The sequence below is a fragment of the Amphiprion ocellaris genome, chromosome 1, assembly GCF_022539595.1.
Source record: "Amphiprion ocellaris isolate individual 3 ecotype Okinawa chromosome 1, ASM2253959v1, whole genome shotgun sequence".
NCBI lineage: Eukaryota > Metazoa > Chordata > Actinopteri > Pomacentridae > Amphiprion > Amphiprion ocellaris.
In genome coordinates this window covers 16,884,939-16,909,870 of record NC_072766.1, presented here as the reverse complement: position 1 = coordinate 16,909,870, position 24,932 = coordinate 16,884,939, and the positions used below count along the sequence as shown (strand labels likewise).

Here is a 24,932-nt window from a genome sequence, read left to right as displayed (position 1 = left end):
ACAAAGAGTCTGCAGTTGTGCAAGCAGCTCTGTGACACTGTAATGTTTTCAGCTAAATGCTAATGTCTGCTGAGCATTTGCAGGCTAACATTTGCTAGTTTGCACTAAAGTGCAGGAAAGATTTTCAAGTGTTCAGTTATAAAGCAAAGTTATAGTTCTCAAGATGAAAGAGATTAAAATAATAAATAAATCCTGAGGAGAATAACTGTAAAAGGTTTTATGGCCGTCCATTAAATAGCTGTTGTTAGACACTAAAAAATACATTTGTAAAATGAAGTCGGGGTCCACAAAGTCAATATATCCTTAATCCTCAAGAAAGGATGAAAGCTTTTAAAAAATGAATGACGTTGCATCCAATTGGACTCAAGTAGTTCAGTTCAACAAGAGCACATAGTAAAATTAAAATGTGTTCGAGTAGCTGCAACTTACTGTCTAGGTAAGAAAAAAAGCTCAGTCAGATGATGATATGATAGAGAAGTGGCATTAACAGTGAGATATGTTTTCACTTGATTTTTAAATCAAGGTGAGATTACATGAATACATTGAATATATGGTAATATCCACCAAATCTTCATCATTAAACCCTAAAACACAGGAAGATCACTGAGAAATAATAGCAGTGTTAAAAATCTACCATCTCTGGGTATTTTTACAGCTTCTGCAAGTAGAATCTCTGTGCATGTGAGCTTAATAGAAAACAGACTCCCTGTGTTAAACAGCAGTTTTGACCTTTTAAAAGCCCAGTTAGTGGATGTCATACACCCCCTCACCATACGTCTCCTGCCTACCTCTTCATCTGACTGTCCAATGAAGGAAAAATACCAAAAAACAAAGCTCATTTGGTAAGCTTATGAATAAAAAGTGTCATAAAACATTAATGTATGCTGTTGGTTTGACGTATTAAGAGACCTATAAATCAGTTTGGGATTGAAAGCAGGTGCTGAATTTTAAATTCTAACCACTGGATGATACCGTTGTTCATATTTGGATCACAGATTGTCTTTAAATAAATGTATCTAGTGAACATGGAGAGGAGAGCTACGAAGATGAAGAGGAAGTGAGAGATGAGAGCAGGGAGAGAGTAAAGAGCGTAAAGGTGAGGTGAGAAAGAGAGAGGGGGAGTGTCTCCAAAATGACAGTGACAATTGAAAATGGGGGACAGTAAGCGGCAGAAGGGTGAGTGAATGAAGGTGGTTGAAACCACTCGGTGTCCTGGCTTCGATTGGCTCAGGCTGCCTGCAGAGACACACAGTGAAAGAGAGATGAGACGCCAAAGAATGGTGAATTTAATTTGAAAACCTTTGGGGAATGAGAGAGAGAGAGAGTGACAGAGAGAAAGCGGAGGGAAGGTTATGGGTAAGCAATAGTAAATCGAATTGGATGGACATTATGAGGTGAGAGAGGAGAAGGAGACAGAAAATAACAGAGCCTATGAAGGGAGTAAAAGGAACAGTAAGAACAGAAGAGCCAGACTGACTCTTCCACAGGTCATTCCGTCCACTGGTGTCATCACTGCACAGCTCCACTCAGTCTTTGAGACACAATAAACTCACAGCTTTTCTCTCTTTCAAACATATTGAGAATAAAACCATGAAAATGTCTTGTTGCTTCACTAATTTCTATATTATTTCATTATTTAACTGAAGTTTTCTACAGTTTCTGAAACATCTCTTTGCTGATGTAACACTGCAAATTTCCCAACAGCGGGATCCTGAGTGATTATCTTATCTTTTTGTAATTTCTGTACGGTGAAGTAAATAGCCCATTATGTATTTATGTCATAACAGCTGATATGCTGAATAGAGAGTAGTTCACCTCAACATAGATGAAAAGATCTTCTTCTGTCACAGGATTGAGAGAGCAAAAAATTGTCAGAAAAGCTCTCTCACACACACACACACACACACACACGTTCAGGTTTTCCCTCTCACAGGAAATGCCGTCATCAGTTTGCAGAATTTGGGGATTAACATGGGAAGTGTGTGTGTCTGTGTGAAACATTCCAACGCAGACACACTCTGGACTCACACACTGACAGAGTAACACACAAAAACAGGGATTAACATGGGAAGTGTGTGTGATGGATATGCATAGAGGATGATGGATGTTTCGAAAACCTGACTTTACTAAACCAACACACACGTATCCGCACACACAGAAAACTACAGCCTGAGATCTCTCATCACGATGGAATCTACAGATTACACAGGAGACGGAGGCGTTTGTGTTTCTGTGTCTCTCACACTCAGACTGAACGGGGGAACTCTGTGGGATTTATTGCTTTGTATGTCCAAAAACTTCCCTTAAACAGGAAATAATAGAGCAAACTAAAAAGGCACCAGTATCACAGCATAAATGTCCACATGTCAAAACAAACTGTCAACTTGTGCACTTAAAACATTGTGCGTTTTCTTAAAGTGCTTTAGTGGAATGCTTTGAAAGAAAGCTCTGGGATATTCTGTCAAACATTTTACGGACAGATTTTATCATGCGAATTCATGTAAAACTGCAAGGAGCCAAAGCTAAAAAATAAAAAAATAAAAGTTTAATTTGTCACATTTGAGGAGTGTGAGGTGCATTAGTCATTCTCCAGTCTGTTTTTAAAACGGCTTCAACAAAATTAAGTAATATAATTAGCATTTAAAAAAGGTCGCACTGGTAATAACAATTTCATCTAGCAATTTCTTACTCATGTATTGCTGTACATGAGAAAATTAAAAGTCAGACTGGACACAGATAATTCTTCCTCCAATTTGTCATTGTACTACAAATCTCATAAATCTTATAATTCCATGGTAGAAAAAAATATATAAACCAGTGAAATGAGTTACATGAAGCAGTTCCTAAAGTTTGTGTTTCAGTGTCTGCTGGATGACTTGTGATCCACCTCACAACGACATTCCTCCATCCTCGTCATCAGGTCGGTCATCACGGGGTGATCGTCGCCGTGGGTGAGCTTTAGGACTTCATAGGCCTGAGGAGGGAGAAGTGATGATATGTGGCTTTCTTAACAGCAACTTGTATGTTCCTATACTGTAGTTTAAACTGAACAATGACATAATTCTACATAACTTACATTCAGAGTAGGTGGTTTAGATAATACAGTAAAACCGAAGATGTGTTGACAATCTCTGCGATCGCCTCTTTTCTTACAGGTCTATAGACCACTATAAAGCTAAGCAACCAACAGAAATGATAGAATTATTAAAAATAAGATGACTGCTGAAGCAAATATATTCTCACAGTCAGACCATTCTACACAGCACTGTGGACTGCACCTCATTATCATTCTGCTATAGGTTAAAAAAAAAAAAAAAAAAGCTCTGGCTTGTGTTTATTTCTTTAAACCAATCAGAATTGTCCTAAGTGGTACTAAGCCCAGGATGGTGTGGAAGCACAACAGTGTTAGGAGGGATTGTTTTTGTCAAACATGTGCATAGAGGGAGGGAAGTTATGCCATTAAAGTGACTAAATTAACTAAAGAACCACGCAAGCCTCATTTATTGCAAGATAAATCTTGGTAAAAACTTGCCATTTTCAGCTTGTAGGGTGCTGCTCAGAGGTTGTTGCTTTTTCCATTAGCGAAGGGAATTTTGAAAATGGTATCACACAGATAGCAGAGGAAGAGGGAAATGCTGTTTGAAATACATGGTGGAAATTAAGCCTTGATTATACTCCCTTGCCGACAACTGCAGACAACACAGATGTGTAGTTGCTGCTCTTATTCTACTCTCCAGTCAGCTTAAAGACCACTGAGAGGACACATCAGCATCAATGTATTCTGCATATTAACACGCACACAGACGAATTTTGGACATAAATATGGACATTCTCAAAGGTTTCCTATTGGACTCTGATGAATTTAAGCAGATGCTAAAATTCATGCTCTGCATACCTCTGCATGGTCATTGATATTAAAAAAAACATTAAAAGTAAAACACTTGTACTTACAGTCTACATCCAGTGAACCAGACTAAGGTAAACAGTGCCTTGAGTTTAATAGTTTCTGTTTGTCAGTATTTCATTTCTTATACCTGTTTGAATGTGTCCAAAGCCTCCTCGATGTGCTCCAAGTAATGCTGCAGCTTCCCTACTCTCATCAGTTGAATCCCATGAACTGGATGGGGATCTGGGTAGTACAGTCTTGAAAAGGAAGAGAGGAAGAGAACATAAAGATAAACAGGGTGCTATGGAAGATCAAGTTTTCTGTTAGCTTAGTGATTAGATGATGTCACTTCACCAGAACTGAACTTGAAATAATTCTATTACAAACTGATACATCACATTTGAGTGGTTTCATAAGCCGATCAGTTTAGTTTGTGCATCAGTTTATTCATGTTCCGCCACGTAACCAGGCCCAGTTCATTGGGTGTCGGCAGGTTAAGCCTCTTCAGTATCTTAAGCACGTGTAAAGACCTGGTTCACTGCTGCCAGGTCAGGACAAAATTCACATTATTCCTCTTAAAGCTGAGGTTCAACCATCATCTCCTATCTAACACCTTGGTATAAGCTTTCCTAAGGAAGCTCAGCAGTGTGATGCCTTGATAACTGAAGCCCACTCTCTGGTCCTATATTTTTAAAAACGAACCACAAAAAGCACCATCACTGGACTCGACATAGCATTAAATAACAGGATGACATTTTTAAGTGAAACTGGATTGGGAGTGAGAATACTGAGCACACTGTACCTGTGTTTCATCCAGAAAAAGCCAGCAAAAGCAAATAATGTATTATATGATAAGGTTCAATCAGCTTTGCTTTTAAATGGATTCATCAATTTGCTCTCTGTCACTGTGAAGCCTGAGGTGATTCCCAGCATGGACTCAGACAGAAAGACGTATAATTAATGAATAGACACTAAAAATCAGTTTTACCAGTGACTGTCTGAATGCAAGTGTGATGCATACACAAGCAGGAATGGGTGAGAAAGATAAATAACAGCAAGAATAGTATAGTGTAAGTGTGCATTATTCATGTCTCCATGTTTATTTAGTTTGTCTGAAGACACCTACTTGAACATGTGGCCGTTTCTGCATGTGTGTGTGTGTGTATTTGCATGTTTGTGTGTCAGACTCTGCACTTTGTGACACTATTTGGCATCCCAGCCTTTCACAGAACTCATTTCCATTGTAGTTTCACTACTTTATACCATCCAGCATAACATGAGTGCAGGCACTGGAAGACTCAGAAGCAGTCACTGACATACAGAGAAGCACAACAAATACTGCACATACTCCCATGATAAATGCACAAGAACACATTGAAGTCACACATCCTGTATATATACACATACCGCACAACTTGCACACATACAAATACATACAGCAATGCACACACATTGCACACTGTCACTTTTCAGTCTTTGTTTCCCTAGATGCCAATACTCCAGTGACAGGAAACAACATAGCCTGCGTATCCATGGTGACAGTCAGAATTGTGATCAGCCCGATCAATGATTTTGACATTGAGAGACAAGGAACATATACAGTCAGCAACTAAAGCTCCCACTCAGTCGTACTGCAACACAAAAGTACCAAAAACCTAATCTGACAACGGTAATTGTCTAACGTGTTCAAGGATTTTGGAATGTTTCCTCATGTCCTAAGCTGAAAAAAAGCTCATTCTTATTATGTTTCATTATTTATATTAACTTTGACACATCTGTAGTTCAGTGACCTACAGTCTATGAAAACAAACTAATCTAATTAGTTACATTCATCCTGAATCTATGAAGTGTAAATAATTCTGATATGACTGAGTTTGTGCAGCTAACGTATGTTCATCCACACATGCATGAGAACGGATATGCATCGATGCTTACTGACCTTTCCACATAAAGCCCACATACTGTAAACATTTACACACACACAGCTTAAAGTGAAAGTTGACACACATACAAAGAACTGGGATATTCCCAGTGCTCCCATGATAAATACACACCAGGGTCTCTGGGGTTGTTGGCAAACATTGGAGCTCTCAAAACACTTATTTACCAGAATCTTCGATTCCTTTATACTCTTTTCTTCTCCTCTAATCTCTCATTTCTTTTTCTACTTCACATCTCCCTTACTCTGCTCCTTCCCGTTTATATTTGTGTTTCTTTACCCTGCTAGCTGCACGGATTAAAGTTGCCAACGTTGTTCAGCTGGTTCCCTCCCTCCTCTGCAGCTTTCCATTCACTGCTCTCCTCCACTTCTACCTCTGATGCCCTCTTTAATCTTACTTCTCTATTTTCATCCGAATACACACCAACAAGAAGAGCTGTAAGTAAACACTGACTTATAAACACACACATGCACACCGGCATTAATTTATGAGCCTGCAGTCAAAGACAAGGTCAATAGAAACCCACTTCATCCTATTTAACCTGGAGTATTTACCAGATTTCACTTCTCTCCAGAGTAAACACACCACAAGAGCATTCAATATGCAATTCAATTCAGCAATGTAAACAGAACCTGCATCTGATATTCACAGAGCATTCATCTTAATTATTTGCAACAACTCTCTCAGGCAAAGTTTTCTACTCTTTGATTAAAAAAGGAAATCTCTCCTCTCAAAGTTAAGTAACTTCCATAGGCCACGGTCGGAGTCACTCTGAACTCTACAGCTTCTTTGATCATTTCCACTCATAATGCTAATAGGCCATTTGTTCACACCTCCAAGCTTAACTAAACTATAAATTGACATGCCTTGCAATTATAGAGGTGAGCCGCGATCCTGTGCTTAAAATTGAATTATTAAATAGAAATTCCAAAGACTGAACCAACAACATTAGTTCTCCATGAATAATAACAAGTTACAATATTGATTTAATTATCAAGTCAGTGATTCGGGCTGCCATGGCATGCAAACAAGTGCATCAAGACCACACTAATTATATTTCCTCTTTGCATATAGAACCACAAAGCAATTAAAATAAATTCATTAACTCGCTGTCTCCAGATTTATCCCTTAATTTTTTTTTCCGGAAGAGTAAATTGAAGAGAAAAATGGTCTTGTCTCATGCAGCTAGTTAGAAAGCCGTAGCTCTCGGCTATGAGAAAGAAAAGGGGCAAGCAGAAATTAATAGTTGTGGAAAAGTGTAGCATTTCAAGGCAAATGCAGTGGAACTAATGAGACACTTGGTTGGAACAACAGATCTACAGCCTGCTGTTTGTGAGACGGAAACATGGATTATCTTACTAAGTAGAAAACCGAGTGAGTAGAAGGAAAACATGGAGGAAAGATTAGCTGTAAGGATTCAGCTTAATTGTATTTTGTTTTCTGTCCATTGCAACAGTAATTTCAGTTCAATGTTTTCACACTTGAGCAAACGTAGAACAACACTGCATCTGTTAGCAGGACAAAGAACAATTTAAAGGTGGAAGCAGCGATTGTAATCGAAAATGCTTTTTGTCAAACTGAGGGAATTTCTCCTCACAGTCTGGTAGCTATCATTTCTTGTGTGTGCCGGAAAAAACAATCCAGTGTTTGCACACAGACTTGTCTCTTTAAACGGGAAACAAATCAAGGGGCTTAGACTGATTCACACAACACTATTACAGTGTGTCTAGTGCACATTTATGCTCATGCACAGGATGGAGGACCAGAGGGGAAGACAACATGGGGGGAAGGGGGCAGTGGGAGCAAGAGGGGCGTAAATCAGGCAAATCCAGACTATCTAGATGTTCTATCTCACTAAATATCTATAATTCTTCTCCACAATCCAACTACTGAGCATACAATTTGCACGATATGTGAAAAATCTACAGTGTGTGACAACATTGTTCAATATTGTGGTGGCAATATGACTTGCATTAAGGAAACCAGTAATGAAGAGTGCTTTTTAGCTACACAGTTTGAATGTGTCTTTGAATAAAGACATGACAAATTATTTCAGATAAGCTTTTACTGAACAAACTACACATGGATAACCAAGTAAATAAACAGAACAATAATTTTTAAATGAGGTTTTATAACTTTGAGAAATAAAAGTTTAATTTTTAATTTAAATCAATGTTAAATATTTTCTTCTACACTAAAAAAAAACCACATCTCTTGACATTTTTCATGGTCTTGTCTGCATCGTCAGGTATCTTGCTATCTGCTACCACTACTGTGCAGTCACCACTAAACTGACTCCAACTAATCTGAATGGTGTGAATGCACGGCTCATGTATCTAGAGCTCCATGTGATAGGTCAAATGTTCGCATACTGAGTGTGGTTGTATGATGTGTGTAACTAAATACATTTTTATATTCATCACATACCAGGCTGGGATGTGCTTGAAACTACAGTTTAACTATTGTACCATTTAGTTTCCAATAAAATTCCCACATTACCTCCAGAAGGAATCCAGAGGAAGCTGGTACATATAGGAGAGTGTTGAGGAGGAAGTCACGAGGCAACCAGGAGAGAGCGATCGATAACACTGGATCACAAACATCTTTGACTTGTTTAAAGCTGAATAATGCAAGTTCAGGCCCGTTCAGTGCTCACTACTCATAGACATGCAGCCTGTATCCAGGCTGCATGTCTATGAGTAGTGAGCACTTAAAAATTCAAAAGATTCAAGAGTAAATCTGTCCAGTATCTCACAAGAAAAGGATAAGATTAGAGTAAACTTAGAATTTTCCTTAGTGGAAAGACCATTCTTCAAGTTTTTCTAAAATTATTCATCCTGTAACCCTTGGCTGGTCCCAAAAGTTAGATCTACGTGGTTTTTAAAGAAGCACAAGAAATGTTTTGTAATATTCTGGAGAAAACCTTCTTATTCTCAACTTGTCTTCTACTCAAGTGATTTGCCTGAAATATTTCTGTCACCAGAGAATGGAGGGAACAGTGCTGTAACACTGCTGCTTTTAAAAGACTTTGCATTTCATATGCAACCACCAACAGATTCACAAAGACTGACCTTGTGGGTGCACTTCGCTGGTCTACCGAGGCCGATGCAGATATCTTATGCAACAGATTTCTCTCTACAAAACTGCTAAATGTTAATGCAAAACAGTACAAGTTCACTCATTTGCTCTGAGGAACTCAAACACTGTATGATGTAATGAAGGAAGCTGTAATTTTTATCTGCTACTCACTGTTAACGTTGTCCTGAAAATCTCAATAGGGTGTCAAATATTCTGGTTATCCACAGTAAGAAAGAAAAAAACAACATAAAGCAACAAAATGTGCCCAGAGAGGCTTTACTTCATGTGTGCAAGTCCTCCCACTTGTAAATTCACATACATCTGTGTATTGTTATGAATTCATTAATGTGCGTGGACTCACATATTCATGAATGTACGTGTCAGTGCATCAGTAGCAGTGAAGTATGTGCAGCACGGAGACGTTCAATAAGCCTGCAGCAGGTGTGCATTATTTGCAAGGAAAACCCGCTCTATGCAGCGCAAACTGAACAGAGAAAATGAAAAAAAAGACCTGCAGAGAGTGAAAGAATAAAAGAATACAGAATGAGGAGAAGGACAGGAGAAAGAGAGCGATAGAGAACTCCTGCAGCTATCTTTCTTCTCTGCCATCTGAAGAGCCCAGAGGAAGATAGGAGATGAATATGGAGGATCCTCCTCCCACTTGCTCCCTCACTTCTTTCTCCTTTTCTGTCCCTTTATTTCATTCTTCTTCGTTGTGTTTCATCTAAACCACACCTCTTTTTGTAAATTTCATTCCTATTTCTTTTTTTTACTGTTTCCCTGACTTAACCCTAATATACTACTTTCCCCTTATTCCTTGTGATGATTATTTTATGTCTTCTATTTATTTCCTATTTCTGTCTCCTCTTCTCTCCTCCTCTCTTCTCTATCAGGCTATTGATCATCATTCAGCCCACACCCTCCTGCCCCTCTCTCATTTTTCATTTATCTCCTTCTTACATCCCCACTCTGACTTCCATCTCACCTAACCCCTCTCTCTGCTTCCTGACTGAAATCCCCATAGCCATCCCTCACTTTGGTTTTGTCCTTGCTTCCTTGAGACACACTTTTGACAGTTTCTTTCAAATGAAACCGATGTCTCCATCCCCTTCTTCACATGGCCATCTCTCTCCTTTGTGCTTGTCTGTGTCTGGTTATTTATTTATAGGCTGTGCTACTGTTTCTCTCCTGTGGATATGTTGTTGCCGGTGTGAGAGAGCACGGCTTTGCCACTAGAGCTCTGCCCTTCACACAAGATCAATTAGTCTCACACACACAAAAGTGTGTGCGGGTATGATGCTGAGTTTGAGCGATGGAAAGTGAACAGGGGTGCAGAAAAGAAGAGGTGGAGGCGTGCAAGGATTGTACATCTCAAACCAGAGAGTGTTGATGCAGTTTACTGTAAGCTGACATGCAGATTTAAAGATTTTTGGACCGTTTTGGAATCCTAATATAATTTTTTTTTAAAGTAATGTCCTCCTTCTATTATTTAAAATTAATTTAGAGATTTTGTATGTATGCTCATTATGAGTATACTTACAGCCTCCTTTCCTCTACTTTTGTTCAGTTTCTCTTCTTTTTCTTCATATTTTGCTTTTGTTAACCTTTGTTTCTTTGTTATGCCACCACTTTACCGACTTTACTTATTTAATTTTTCCTTTTCTGCAGGAAAATTTTTCTTTTATATATATATATATATATATATATATATATATATATATATATATATATATATATATATGTGTGTGTGTGTGTGTGTGTGTGTGTACATATATACACACACATATATACCTGTATATATATACATATACATATATACATACATATATACATACACACGTATATATACATATATATGTGTATATATATATACACATATATATAGAGATGTTATAAATAATGTTATACATATTGACTGAATGCAAAACTGAATCTAAAAAACGTAATTTATTTTCACAATTTCTAAGATTAAACAATTATGACTATAGCTGTGTTGTCTTTCATTTGTGAATCAGTAATTACCAAAGAAAATAAAACACCCAGTAACCAAATTAAGTCAGATTTAAAATACCTGTAATTAAGAGGTTCACAGACAGTCCCTGGTGTGAGTGACATCAGTGTAACAAGGTTTTTCTGACCACTGGCAGGGGCATAGTTTGTTCGACTACAGGCCTCAAACTGGAGCAGAGATCAAACATCACATTTTGTGTCAGTCAGCAGCTAGGATGAGCTTCATGTCGAGGATCGTCAACTTGAGGTGGATCTACAGCTACCATCCATAGATAAAGCAGCAGTTTACACATTGGAAGAGCACACAGTCTCCAAGATCAGATAAGATGCATTAGTTCGGGAGCACCAGGAGCATCTTTCGTCAGTTCGTGCACCACAAATTCCGACTGTAGGGTCAGAATGTCTACTGTAATGTCCTGAAGTATTCGAGGGAGAACATTTGGTGCAAACAACCTGAACTGTGACTTGATGGCAAGTAGGAGCTCTAATTGCAGTCGCATCGCAGTGATTATATGGTTTTTTTGGCCACTAAAACACAACCTTCGCTCTCCATCAATCCTGGTATCAAGATTTGGCTCCCTGTGACTTTTTGCTCTTCCCTAATATTGAAATTCAAGTTTAACAGTTGCTGCTGTGACATAGTGCAGTAGATTCAGTATTATACATAATGCCATTTCAGGGGGCGTTTTAAGCATGACAGCAGCACTGTAGTGTATTGTTTCGCAAGGACACTACCACTAGGTTTGGTTTTTGTCTTTTATGGGTACAGTCTCAGAATTTCACACCTGATACAACACTGATTCTGAAATGTGTCAAGGATAGACTGTGTTGTCACCTTGGTGAACGTATTTCTCAGTTTGAATTTTTCCCCAAAAATGTGACCAACTTGTCACCACTGTCATACAGGTTTTCTGCATTTGTTTGTGGTTTCTAAAGTTGGGAGTACAGTAAGCCCTAAGCCCCCGTTGATTACAATGATTCTACAATTCTACAATTTTATTTAGCTGACACTTTTATCTAAAGCAAGGTACATCTGAGAGTAGATACAACAATGATGATATATGTTCTTTAAGCCTACTTTCTCAATCCGTTCTTATGGACCATATTTCCCCTGCAAAGGGATAACAGTATGAAATATGTCTTTTATGAGGACAAAGAGTCAAATCCAGTGTATTATGAAATATCTTCACTGGTGAGTCATTTTCCAACCATTCATCATTCTTTCATTCATTTTCCAGTTCACGCTCAGAAATAAGCATCCATCTTATATTATCCTAACGGATTACTATGATGTACCAAGTAACTTTCCAATTACATTCTACCATTGCTGAATCTCCTGAATCTTTTCATGTTACATGGCTGAGACTGCTGTTTCTTTCAGTGTGGGTAAAAAAAAAAAAATCTGTTTGGCCTAAAGTAACATAATATGCAATCTGGAAGACTTGTGATGACCATGACGCCTCAGGAATGAGTAGTTAGCCCAAAGCCTTGAAGTAATAATCTATATTGGTAAAGTTATACAATCCTGCCCTAACTAAGGGATTTGTACTTTGGATGAACTCTCTGAATGAATTATTGTTGTCCTTTTCCTCACACCGCTGTTCATCCTAAAATCCAGACAGAGAAAGCCACTGAATCCAAGCACACATCCAGATTTAAAGGCAGAGGATATTTTTTTCTCCCTTTAAATCTGAGAATATATATATATATATATATATATATAAAAGACAGCCATGGGTGAAACATTTCTTCTTTATGTGACACACACAGTAACTCACCTGTACACTGGAAGCGTCTTCACCCCATATCTCATCGCTTCTTCCCAGCGTTGCAGGTGAATGGAAGCATCTAAAGCCATGTCTGTAATTCTGAGCTTGTAGAGATTCTCATCAGGAACTTCACCACCAGCAGCTGATAACAGATGACTACAATGCTCTACTAGTGCTGTCCAATCTGGAAGGTGAATTAAGGAAAACCGATGTTTACACTGGAAGCCCAAACACGTGATTAAAGAAGCAGACACCTGAAGGAAATCATTAGTATTTTGAAGACAACTTTGCATAAATTTCTTGATATCAACAAATTCAGATTTCAAAATGTGCTATCAACTCATCACAATTTGTAGTGGTATAATCAAATGATGCGTGACTCTTTCTCTCTGTTGTCATAATGAAAATAGCTGAGCCTTAATTACTTATTTATGTCATTAGCCCAACATCAAAACCCTGAACTTACCTTTGATTAGAAATTTTAATACTACTGGTGTTATCATTTGTAAATTGATACATTAAGTTGTGGTCAAAAATTTTAATGTGTGAACTAATTTGTGTTGCTGCATAATTTTACCAACTAACTTCAATCATCTGACTGATACTGCTGACTCATACACACGTGTTTAGGACACTAAGTTCACCACAACAATAAAACTAGTTGGTTAGTTTTCATTATTTCGTACTTGTCCATTTGAAAAACTGCAATTAAAAATTTTAACTCAAAGAAATGTTTTATATTAGTCAGACCAGCGGTATTAAAACGTGGACAGCAGAGATTTATCATCATCCTACAACAGCTGATAGGTGTGGTGTCTACTAGCTACGGGTCTTGGGTGTAAAGGATCCTGGACTCTGCTTTCAGTTCCTCCAGTCTTGGCAGAGCCTCCTTCAGTGGGCACCATGCTGCTTCTTCGCCTGACAGCATGAGTCCATCCTGAGCAAAGACGAGAGGAAGGACAACCTGAACATCCACCACAACTAGACATCAGTGACTCTAACAAAATCACTCATGCACATATTTGGAGAGACTAAAAAACACAGATAAATGATTTTATGTGACTGAAATTAACTGAAAACTTCCGGTTCAAGATCAGCGATCACAGACATGAACTTCAAAGGAAACAGACAAGTGACATAAATTCCAAATTTTAACGAAGGTTGTATTCTTAGAAACACGTTTTCTTGCTTTGTGTGCATCTCAACACTTGCACAACACAAGCAGAGAAAAAAATAACAACACACAAACACCATTCTCCAGGTTTGATGTCAACAGTCATCTGTCACCATGACAACTTTGGGTCACAACCCAGCAGCCCGCCATCATCAGCTAAAGATTAAAGAGAGAGAGGATGACAGAAAGTGTGTCTGTGTTGCATCCAGAACAAAGGTTGGCTGAATAAAATGAACGTCATTGTCCCAGAGAATCAACTGAGTGCTCTCTCATACCTTATCTCAAACACACACAGACGCATGAACAGATGTGTGCTGTGGGTAAGTGGGTAAGACCAAAGTGTTATATACAGCACAGAGAGGACAAAGCCACAGGCAGAAGTGAAGGCAGCAACAAAGAAAGAGAAGAAGACACTCAGATCGAGACGGAGACAGTGAGGCACTGGAAGAGGAAGATGGAGAGGATTAAGATGGATGGAAAAGAAAACTGCAGCTGAAAGACAAGATAATTTTTCTCATTTTTCAGAAGGTGGTCAGAGGGAGAGAGCGAGAGGGTGTGAAGAGGTAGAGCGTGACAGAGTGACAGAGAGGAAGAGGAGGGCAGCAGGAGATAAGAGTGAAGGAGGGAGAAGGAGAAGAGGACAGGAAAGGCTACATTGAAACACGTTATGCACCGATACACTGTCAAAACCAACAGTGGCTGAAGGAGGTGTGTGTGCTTATCGTGTTTGTGTGTCAGAGAGAGACGGAAACACTGAAAGAGAGGCGGCATGAACTTTCAAGAACATTTTTATGAGCTTAAAAGATTAGGAAATTCGGTTTAGTCTTGGGTTTAGGAAGAACATGTGCCAAATCCTCATACAGCCAAAGATACAACAGGATGTGTGTGTTGCTGTAATTTGACAGTAGCCTTAAAGGTAGCAGCGGCTGAGTTCATATACACACCAGTGATCTCATCATAATGAGATTAAGGCGGTTATGCAGAAGAATCAGTGAGACATGCGGAGCGCTGAATGGAATTTATACCATTTTATTGGAGTTTTTCATATTGGAACTAAACAGCAACATACCACAATCCAACTGCCTGACAGAGCATGACACAGATGTTTCTACATCAGTGCAGTGAGGGACACCACTGTGTCATTTCTATTGTTTCATTCCTGACAAGCAATTTCTGGAACAATATGCTTTTGCGCATGCTGTGTGCGATATGGTCGTGGTGCAGAGAAAATGAAGTATCAAAGCCATGTTTCATGGTAATATTTGCACCATTAAAGTCACAAATGTGTTCCACAGCAGCATGAAGAGAAAAAGATCAGGTATGGTTCTGAAAAGAAGAGGAAAATATTGCAACACAATTTAAAGGGTAGTCTTGGATGCATCTACAGAAAACTGATTGAACATTTTGATCTGACCGATACTTTGGATCATTACGTGCATGTAGACATAGCTTGTTAATTAATTTGTGTTTTGATAATGAATAACAACAGTGTAGATAGCTGTAACCCTGAAAAATCACAAGTGAATGTATAAATTAAATCTGTGTGCATCTGACCTTGTCCTCAGAGTCACATCTCTGGCAGTGGCAGGTAAAACGGTACTGGTCCTCCAACTGTCTCTGTCGGTCTTCAGTCAGCGACAACGACTCGATGTAACTTATAGTGAGCTGGACACAAAGAAGACAGTTCAGTTTGAGATTTTTTCTATTTTATTTTGACTCTGGTGTGTTTGTTTTATTGCAGATCGTGGTTAAGTGCAGTTCAGTATAGTAGATGAAGCATTTGCAAATGAATTTTGATAAACAGAGTGTGGACAAAAGCATGTACAAGTAACTTGTGCTTGTGCCTTAGTCCAGATGGCTTGGATGCATCTCATTACATATAGTCACAAGGGATGATTAAGTATGGAAAATTGTAGAAATCGCTGCCAAATCTGCCAAAACACAAGAGCTGCCATCCTGCTTCTGTTACTGTCATATTTCAGTCAGCTACACATTCTAATAAATTCTATAATACCATTAGTTTCACTCTACATCAATCAAAATATATTACTTGTACAATAAAACTGAATCCATAGCAGATATGGTTCTTAGTTTCAGATTATGTATCATTTAAAACTGCCTAAAGCATTGGCTCCTCCATCCATAACAGCGAATAAAGAGCATTCAATAAGAATTGCTCATAAAGTACACTGACATAAAAGCAGGCACAACATCACAGTCGATAAACATGGAGTCATATTCCACGTTGTTAATGCTGTAAAGATGCAGTGTGAGTGTCTTTTCCTCCACATACCTCCTCTCCAGGGCTGATATCCTGAACAGCTCTGAGCTGCACTTTCGTTCCCTCAAACACCATCATGCAGTTTGGCCTACAGTCATGGTTTAGCAGAGATAAACTGAGAAAGAGCAAACAAGCGAGGGAAAAAGGGAAGCGAGAGCACCAAAGGGTGGGAGGAGGAAGAGTGAAGGTAAAAGAGAAAGAGAGGAGAAGAGATAGAGCGGTGAGGAGGGAAGGAGTAAAGATAAGAAGAGAAAGTAAAGGTAGAGTGTAAGACAGAGAAGGTGAGAAAGGGAAATACCCGTGATGAAATGTTCAACTTTCAAGTAAAGTATGCAAACCTTTCTTGGCAAAGCTACTGTGTATGTATGTGTGGTTGTTCTTAAACACCTTCTCCTAAAAATAACACACACATCAGCTACAATATTAAAACCACAGACAGATGAGGTGAATAACACTGATTGATTGTAACAATGCAGAGATCTGATGGGAAACCTTGGATCCTGGCGTTCATGTGGATGTTACTTTGACATGTACCACCCAACTAAACATTGTTGCAGACCAAACAAATGCCATTCATGGCGACAGCACTTCCTGACTGTAGCAGGACAATACATCCTGCCAGACCACAAAAACTGCTCAAGAATGGCTCAAGAAACACTACAAAAAGTCCAAGGCATAAATTCGGGCTCGATCCAATTGAAAATCCGGAAAAAGTGAAATCCACAGAGGCCCCACCCTGCAACCCACAGGATCTGCTGTCAATATCCCAGCGCCAAACACCACTGGACACCCCCAGAGGTCCTGTGTTCACGTCCTTCTGTTTTGTCGGCATGATTAGGGACCTACACAATACCAAGCAGGTGGTTCTGATGTTGTGTCTGAACACACTAAGTAAACATAAAGCACACAGTAAAGGCTGAGACAACTTTTAGCTTGTTGTGTTTGGAAAATACAAGTGTCTCATCCTGCTGAGCCACCAACTGCTACATGTCCAACTGTTTTGGGGTTTCTCACTCTCAGTCCAGTGTTGCCTGAAATGTAAATTTGTGCCAACATACTCATGAGAGGAAAGAAGACTTGTTGAGCGACACATCTCCCTCAAGATTACCGTCTGTCCATCAGCTAGTTTAGCGACGCCATGTGTCTTTTATTCCGGCATCCAAGGTGCTGTGAGGTTAAATATCATCTGGCAGTGTGAATTCTGCACATTTAAGACTGAGCGCTGAAATAAACCAACCAACACACTGGCAACACACACACACACACACACAGACGCACAGACAATTCCCTGAACAGTACGACAAAATGAGGTACTCTGCTTCTGTCATAACAAATGTCACTCTTTATTTCTTTCTGGCGGTCTATCTGCCTCTCTGTCAGGAGCACGCACACACAAATAAACCAGGAAACGATGGGTACTCCACTTCTGTCACAACAAAGGCTTGTGTCTCATTTCCCAAATTTATTATGGATACAAATCAACTTCCCACTCACAAATTATTTTGACAACAGTGTCTCCATCAAGACATCAATCCCAAGTATAGGTATTTTTATTTACACTTCACACATTGTTTTCCTCATGTTTAATATTACCAAAATCATCTCTGTGAGGTTTCATTAGAATCATAATGACAGATTTAATACTGAGATTTCCTAGTATGAAGTGTTTTCTCACTGACATTCTTGTGACAGGATATATTATAGAAGAAGTGGAGTCACTAAATGGATGTAAACCAACACAATCACAGGAGACAACCATGGGGATGAGAGAGAGAGGCAGGCTTTTTTTGTATTGTCTAAAGTGCTTGTTTACACCTGATCACACTTGGCCTATTGAGTAATAATCCACTGCAATCACACATGTATACATGTGATGAGTGATGTCCTTGACTTGTACTGAAAATGCACTTAGCGAATATTAGAAACACCTCTACGGTTAGTATTATCACAAACGGCAGCCTCCAAAATGATCAAAGTTTAATAATCAAGTTTATGATTTATCACATGCCTTGCATAGGACTACATTTGCAACAAGAAAAGCACTCCGAGAGCACAATACTCCGCCAGGGCTGCTTAGTCGTTGTATGATTTCCGATGGATATATCCCAATAAGTCCGCAGTGGTGGATTTGTAGTAGGATCGCAATCATGTGATCGTCAGCAGGCAGCTGACGTAGTGTTCACTTGTTGTCATAGTTGCAGTGACGCCATGCCGCTATCTCGCAATGACGCAGAAAGGACAAACATATGCCAGTCATCACATAACTCTGTCACATTCCTTGGTGGAGTAATGAACTGGCAACAGATTGTATTATGTATTATGCAGATTGTATTACATTTGTTGCCTTATAAATGGCAACAGTGTCAAGACATCATCTCATATGTAGCAGACAAAGTAATTTCAAAACTATATGTATGTATAAATATATATACACACACACACACATATATCTCAGCCATAACATTATGACCGCCTGCCTAACATTGTGTTGGTCCCCTTTATGCTGCTAAAACTCCTCTGACCCAGTGGGGCATGAACACAGGACCTCTGGGGATGTCCTGTGGCACTGAGATGATGGCAGTGAATTCTGTGGGTCCTGTGGGTTGTAGGGTGGGACTTATCTAGATCAGACTTATCCTGGCACATCCGACGGATGCTCAATAAGATTTGGATCTGGAGAGTGTGGAACCCAAGTGAACATCTTAGCTCTGCCGTGTGCCCCGGGCCACTCATGAGCAATTTTTGTGGTGTGTTGGGGTACATGTCCTGCTGAGGGTGGCAACTGGCATTATGGGCTACTGTTGCCATGGAGGTGTTGGGGGGTCAGGGAGGTTGCTTGGCCTGCAATGTTTAGGTGGGTGGTACATGTCTGCTTTGTTATAGTAGATTTAACGGGTTCTAAAAAACATACAAATATACTTTTTAAGACCTGCCTGATCCGTAAAATCTCCCACGACTGGGAAAAATACTACAGGACTGCATGTTTTTATTACTGCTGCTCTCGCTTATCATATTCAGCAAAACAATGGGTGCAAGAGATAAAGATGTTTTTGTGTGTGTGTTGCATTCAGAATCATCAGTAACCCCCTGGCTTTGTTCTGCAGTGGAGATGTTGCAGGTTGAATATCAACTAGAAATCAAGCCCTCCAAACGACGCTTTCATCTGATGGAGAGCAGCTCATTAGCATACTAATTAGATTAATTAACTAAACCACATCTCATTTTTACAGTATCTGCTCTCACTAACTGAAGCTAACTGTTGCTGTAGCAGGGCGACGAGGGAGATAACACACGTGTGAGAGTAGAGGCAGGCGAGGACTATTGTCGTTAAGTTCAATTGATATTTAATGAGAGAAAAGCCTCAATACTGTCATCCGCTTTGTTACTCTTATCTGCATTTCTATTTCTCAGTTAGCGCTGTCATGTGAAGAGGTGGTTCACCCCTGTACTAATGCTGCAGCAGTAAAAATTAAACCTGAATGTTATGTACAGTCTCTACCTTAAAGAACTGAAACTGTAAGTAAATTTTTTTTAATAGAGCTGCTACAGAACAGCAGATCATGATCATACCTGCTGCAATTCAATTACATAAATCAAGAAAGCATTCTAAAGAGTGCAACGGGACTCAAACATTGTGTTGGAAATGTAAAAAAAAAAATTAAATAGATGCCACATGTTTCAGTTTTTACATTTTGATGGATGTTGGTGATGGAGCAGATAATGATGCTCATGTTTAAAGCTCCTGCTGGATGAATTAGAGCTGCTCTCGGGTCAGTGTGGACCACACTTGACTGGCATCATTCTCACCCTCCTGTTGGTTTAATTGCACCTGTTAGACTGAGAGGCTTGTCTGTTATGATCCTTATTAGCACACAGAGCTTGGTGATGTTGCATCATTCTTTAAGACAACACATTTCTACATTTAACCAGCGCTGAGTGCATAATTTTCACAGTGTGCAGAGAGGAGTCCTTGTTTCATTTGTTACACATTTATTTACTGGATTTCTGACATATCCTGGTAACGTGCTGTACAACCACTTCTTTTCTAGTAAAATCTGATACCAAAACATTTGAAAAGAGTGCAACTCTTAAACATATCTCAGGTTTTTGTGTCATATTCTCAGGTAATCTTGTTTTTATTTCACTGTACCTCTATGAGGACCTCATGGGTTTACATTGCTCTGTGGTGATATGAAGTACCAAGCTAAGGTGGATAACAACAAGTGAACAAAGGTGGGTGTTATTGCAACCGTGAATCATTTTGCTCCTGATAGAGAGGACTTTACATCATACTTTCAACCAGTCCAATTAGCATTGAAGACGAGGTAGACAGAGACGGAAGGAGTGCAGTGGAGAAGAGAACAAGATAGTCGGCTAATGAGGGGAAGAGTTTCTCAAATGCATCAGAGACCGAAAATGAAGAGAAAGTGTCGGGATTAAGAGGTGCAGCCTCACCAGAGTAATCCCCCTTGCTTTGGCAAACCCACGGTTGCTAGGCAACCCAAAATATGAATAGGCAGGGGACCATCCTGTGAACAGGCCCATCATTTATGGATGAGTTACAACACAAATCGCACATAGACACACATGGTTTGGCTGAGCTTTGGTAATGCCACTGTGACCATCTGACATCTCAACACCAGCCAGATAAACCGGCTGCGAAACCTGGAGTGTGTGTGTGTGTGTGTGTGTGGGTGTGTGTGTGTGTGTGTGGCAACACTAGCAACATGTACAACAACAGGCCAAATCCCACCCTATTCACCCAGGACTCAATACAGGGATTACAGTGCATATCGCCTTACAGTTTGTGTGCCTGTGTGCATGTGTGTGTGTGTGTGTGTGTGTGTGTGTGTTTCACTCGCACATTCCAGGCAACAATCGCATCATCAATCACGCATCACTTGGAGTCAAACTCTGTATTTCTCCCTGTGTTCTGGCTTCTCTTTTGCCTCCATCTTCCCCAAACAGCGTTATGATATTCTGTCAACATTCATTTTCAAGTTTTCACCCCGCAACAAAAACTCACATCCTCTATTCCTCCCTTCTTCCTCGAACTTCAAAGAACTGTCAGGAAAACAGCGAGCAGAACGAGGAGAGCTTTGAAGGCGAGCGGGTAAAGGACGGGTGGGGCTGGTTGGGGTGCGGTGATGGGGCAGGTAACTCCAAGCTGCATTTAAATTTTGTGGCATTTTTAATCCACAAAAAAGCGAAAGAGCACCATCTAACAAAGATTATGAGCTAGAATTGAAATTAATGATGCTTTTCAGACATGTGTGCCCCTCACATTGCCCTTTGTGTGCGTGCATTACCTTGGATACAGCCCAACTCCACTCTCCTGTAGCTCCCCGTCAGTGATGGTGAAACAATTACAAACCACCTAAAGGAGAGAAAGAGAAAGAAAAATGTGGAGACAAAAGAGAAAGTGATTATTTGTTAAATTGCTTCAGGGAATCAAAACTACCTTTCATCACAATGTTCTGAACATTTTTACATATCTTTCGACACCTGCAAAACCCCAGCAGCACTTAGACTGAGACATGACATGCTTTGAGATGAAGAGGCTTACATTGTGTAAAACTACCACCCGGTTATTTCTGAACCTGAAAATTTGTCTCTATAAAAGAAAATAAATGGCTTTTGAAAGAAAAGACATGCCTGTAATATTTTTCTTCAACTAAAAAATGTGAATATGTACAGTGATGTTAATGGAGCAGGAGGAGTAAGACCCTGTTAAAATGAGAAAGTGATAGAAAATGTAGCACACGTAAAGACAGTATTCTATAAAACTACACTGAAGAGAACAAAGAAGACAATAACAAACAAAAAACACCAAATGGTTCATTTGTAATTATAGAGCTGCTATGAAACCACTTGTGAATGTAAGATTGGTATGGTGTGCTTGGTTGGTGTTTCTCTTTGACTGCAGTAAATACACTAATAATCCAGGGAGAAAAACATATTTGCATGCCTAATTTTATTGTGATGCCCCACTGGATGTATTCTCAAACGTAACAAGGCTTTCCAAATGTAAACATTGTCTGTGCAAAATAAGAAAATTACTTCTTCAACTTAAGTTATAAAAAAAATGCTATATTTATTTATTTATTTTTTATTGTCTCAAACAACAGTTCACACTCTCCCTCTATCCCTCCCTCTATGTCTATTACAATGTGGCAACTATACTGTACAATTTTTAAAACTGTCGGCAAAATCCAGGCAATATTTTATTGGTTTTCATGATAGGCAAAAAAAAAAAAAACTGATAACGATATTGACCAATGTTACATTTTTATGCCAATATCGGGTCGGTAATATCAGTGGGCCAATATTATTGGACATTCCTAGTATCAATATGATTTCAAACTTCATGACAACCTGCATCAATTATTCTGTTTTTGGTGTTGTACTAAAAAATGGAGCAGCCCTTCTTGTTAGTGTTTTTTGTTGCTTTTGCAATGTTACTGACATGGCAACTATGATGCTCAGCTGGTTGGTCCACTATATTGGTCGGGACTGAAATTTTGGTACAATCATTTATGTTCTCAAAAAGATGAATCCAAATGACTTCAAGAATCCCTTGAAATTGAACTGTTTATCCAAGTTTTGTACAAATTAGAGCATGTTAGCTAACATGCTAAACTATGAGGGCAGACATGGTCATCGTGTTTTATTTCCACCATCCTTAAGCCGTTTTCCGCTGCAGGAGCCTTCAAGCTGTTTTAGGGGGTCCTCAATCTTTCATCGTACATGTTCTGATCGTAGGAACTGTCCCTGTCAAGCCTTTTTCAGGGTTGCTTTTGGTGTAGAAAAAGCATGCCTAACCTGGAGTATTTAATGAAAAACTGCTCTGCGTAGCCTGATGCTGACTGGTTTAACTCAGAGAAAACTAATGTTAAGCGGTTAAATTTGAAGATCACAAAAAGCATTGTTTCTTCTCATCGACTTCTCTTTGTAAATCGCATCAATGTAAAATTCAGCATGCAGGGTAACATAATAAATCTCCATTATAATATTTCCTACATTGTCATAAAGCTGGAATTAGGCCCAGTAACCACCTGTAATTGTTACAGTCGAAGCGATCAGATCCTGCCCAGCAATGGGAGCAGAAAGGCTGAAGTAATGGATTTACGGGGCCTGTTCTGTTCCAACTATTGGTATGTTATCGCAGAAACAAAAATAAATGTGCAGTCTGTGATTCTGGAGAAGAATTGTTCATGTTTGGCTAATCTTGTGCACTAGCATTAGCGTCCACAACACAAACATGTACAGAGCCAGTTGTTGCCTTAGTGCACACACAAAATTGAAGGCTAGGTGACTATGAGGAGATATTCACTAAATAAATAAAAATTTTAAAAAACATATTGGATTAGAATTGCACACTTTACCTTTAAGTGTATTGTATTTTATTTTTAAACAAATTAAATATTGATATATAAAGATGTATATAAATCTTTACACCCTATTTGATACACGCGAGCCAAATCTAAACCAATGGTTGATTAGGAAATAAATATTTAAAAAATAAAGCAATTCTTTACAATCACATTGTTTTTCTTACTAAAATGTTTAAACTCAAATAACCAACAGTCAGCCTTCCTAAATACACAGTGTAGTGTTGTCACAAATCACCATTATGGACATGCTTTAGCACTTGTCTATATAAATCTTCTGCAACATATCAGGGTGCTGAGGCCGATATTAAATACACATATCAGGAACAAATTAATTCATGAGCCAAAGCTTTCAGGTAGCAGAGAGAAAATTTCAAACTAGGCAGAGAGATGGTTTGTTTCTTTCAAGTGGCAGAGTTGGCACAGACATGGTTTGAATAATAAGATGCCTGAAGAAGTTGTTTAAAAGAAAATGACAGCGAGAGATGATGAGTGAGAAAACATCAATAAACACACTAAAAACATAAAATAAGTTAACAGAGAAGTGAAAACTAAAAAAAAGGAAAGAAAAGGAAACGAACACCGCTGTCTTTGATGTGTCAAATACTGCGCTGATGCTGGTAAACAAGTGTGTTCGTGGTTATGGTGTGTTTGTGTGCATTGGGCGTGCTTTCTCTGTCCCATGCAGAAAGTAGAAAAATAACTAGGTTTGGTAATATTAGTATTCTGTCAGATAAAGAGAAAGAGACAGACATGCAGAGAGTGGAGGTAAAATTTAAGGAGAGTCGCAGACGATGTTTCCCTTCCTGCTGATATTTGATTCAAATTGATTCGATTTGAATCTGCAGTTGTAATAAACACCATTACAGTCAGGCCTCGTGGGATATGAGGGTTTTTACTCAACTCATTCACGACAATATGCAAAATCTTTATCAAAAATTTTCCACTCCCGCTCTGTCTCTTTCACACAAACCTACAAACTGTGGTTTCTTCATCTTGTGAACTTGTTATTCAGTTCCCCTCACAGACATTTATCATCCGTGCCATAAAGCGTGCATTACAATGGGGGGCACACAGATACATCACAGAGCAGAGCCATATGTTATAAATGAATTACAATACATCACAATAGAATAACAGGTAAGTGCATTTATTACATTTTCATTTTATGAAACAGATGTCACATATGATAGAAACATACAGATGTTTAAGATGTGTTCCGTGTAAATATTTTGCTATTTTTTGTAAGAAATTCAGTTTAGAGAAATCTGAGAATCATACAGATTCCTTTGAAACAACAGAATGTGTGGTAAATGCTGTTGTATGTAATGCTTCTGGCATCTTGTGTGCAAAGTCCCAAACATGCACAGAAACCTTTTATACAGTAGAGTAGTAGGGTTGCG

The 24,932-nt window shown here is 39.0% G+C and overlaps 1 protein-coding gene across 1 annotated transcript in view; it reads right to left on the bottom strand.

Annotated features, from left to right (window-relative positions):
• Positions 1-2,251: 2,251 nt before the first annotated feature.
• The window catches only part of smyd3 (SET and MYND domain containing 3), an 81,488-nt gene continuing 58,807 nt past the window's right edge, over positions 2,252-24,932 (bottom strand). The window contains exons 6-12 of the mRNA XM_055015603.1: positions 21,448-21,515; positions 16,151-16,253; positions 15,412-15,522; positions 13,533-13,620; positions 12,693-12,867; positions 4,035-4,143; positions 2,252-2,974 (exon numbers count right to left, since the gene is read on the bottom strand). Of these exons, the coding sequence (XP_054871578.1) occupies positions 2,858-2,974; positions 4,035-4,143; positions 12,693-12,867; positions 13,533-13,620; positions 15,412-15,522; positions 16,151-16,253; positions 21,448-21,515 (771 nt within the window). The 3' untranslated portion in view covers positions 2,252-2,857. The remainder of the gene's footprint in view (positions 2,975-4,034; positions 4,144-12,692; positions 12,868-13,532; positions 13,621-15,411; positions 15,523-16,150; positions 16,254-21,447; positions 21,516-24,932) is intronic.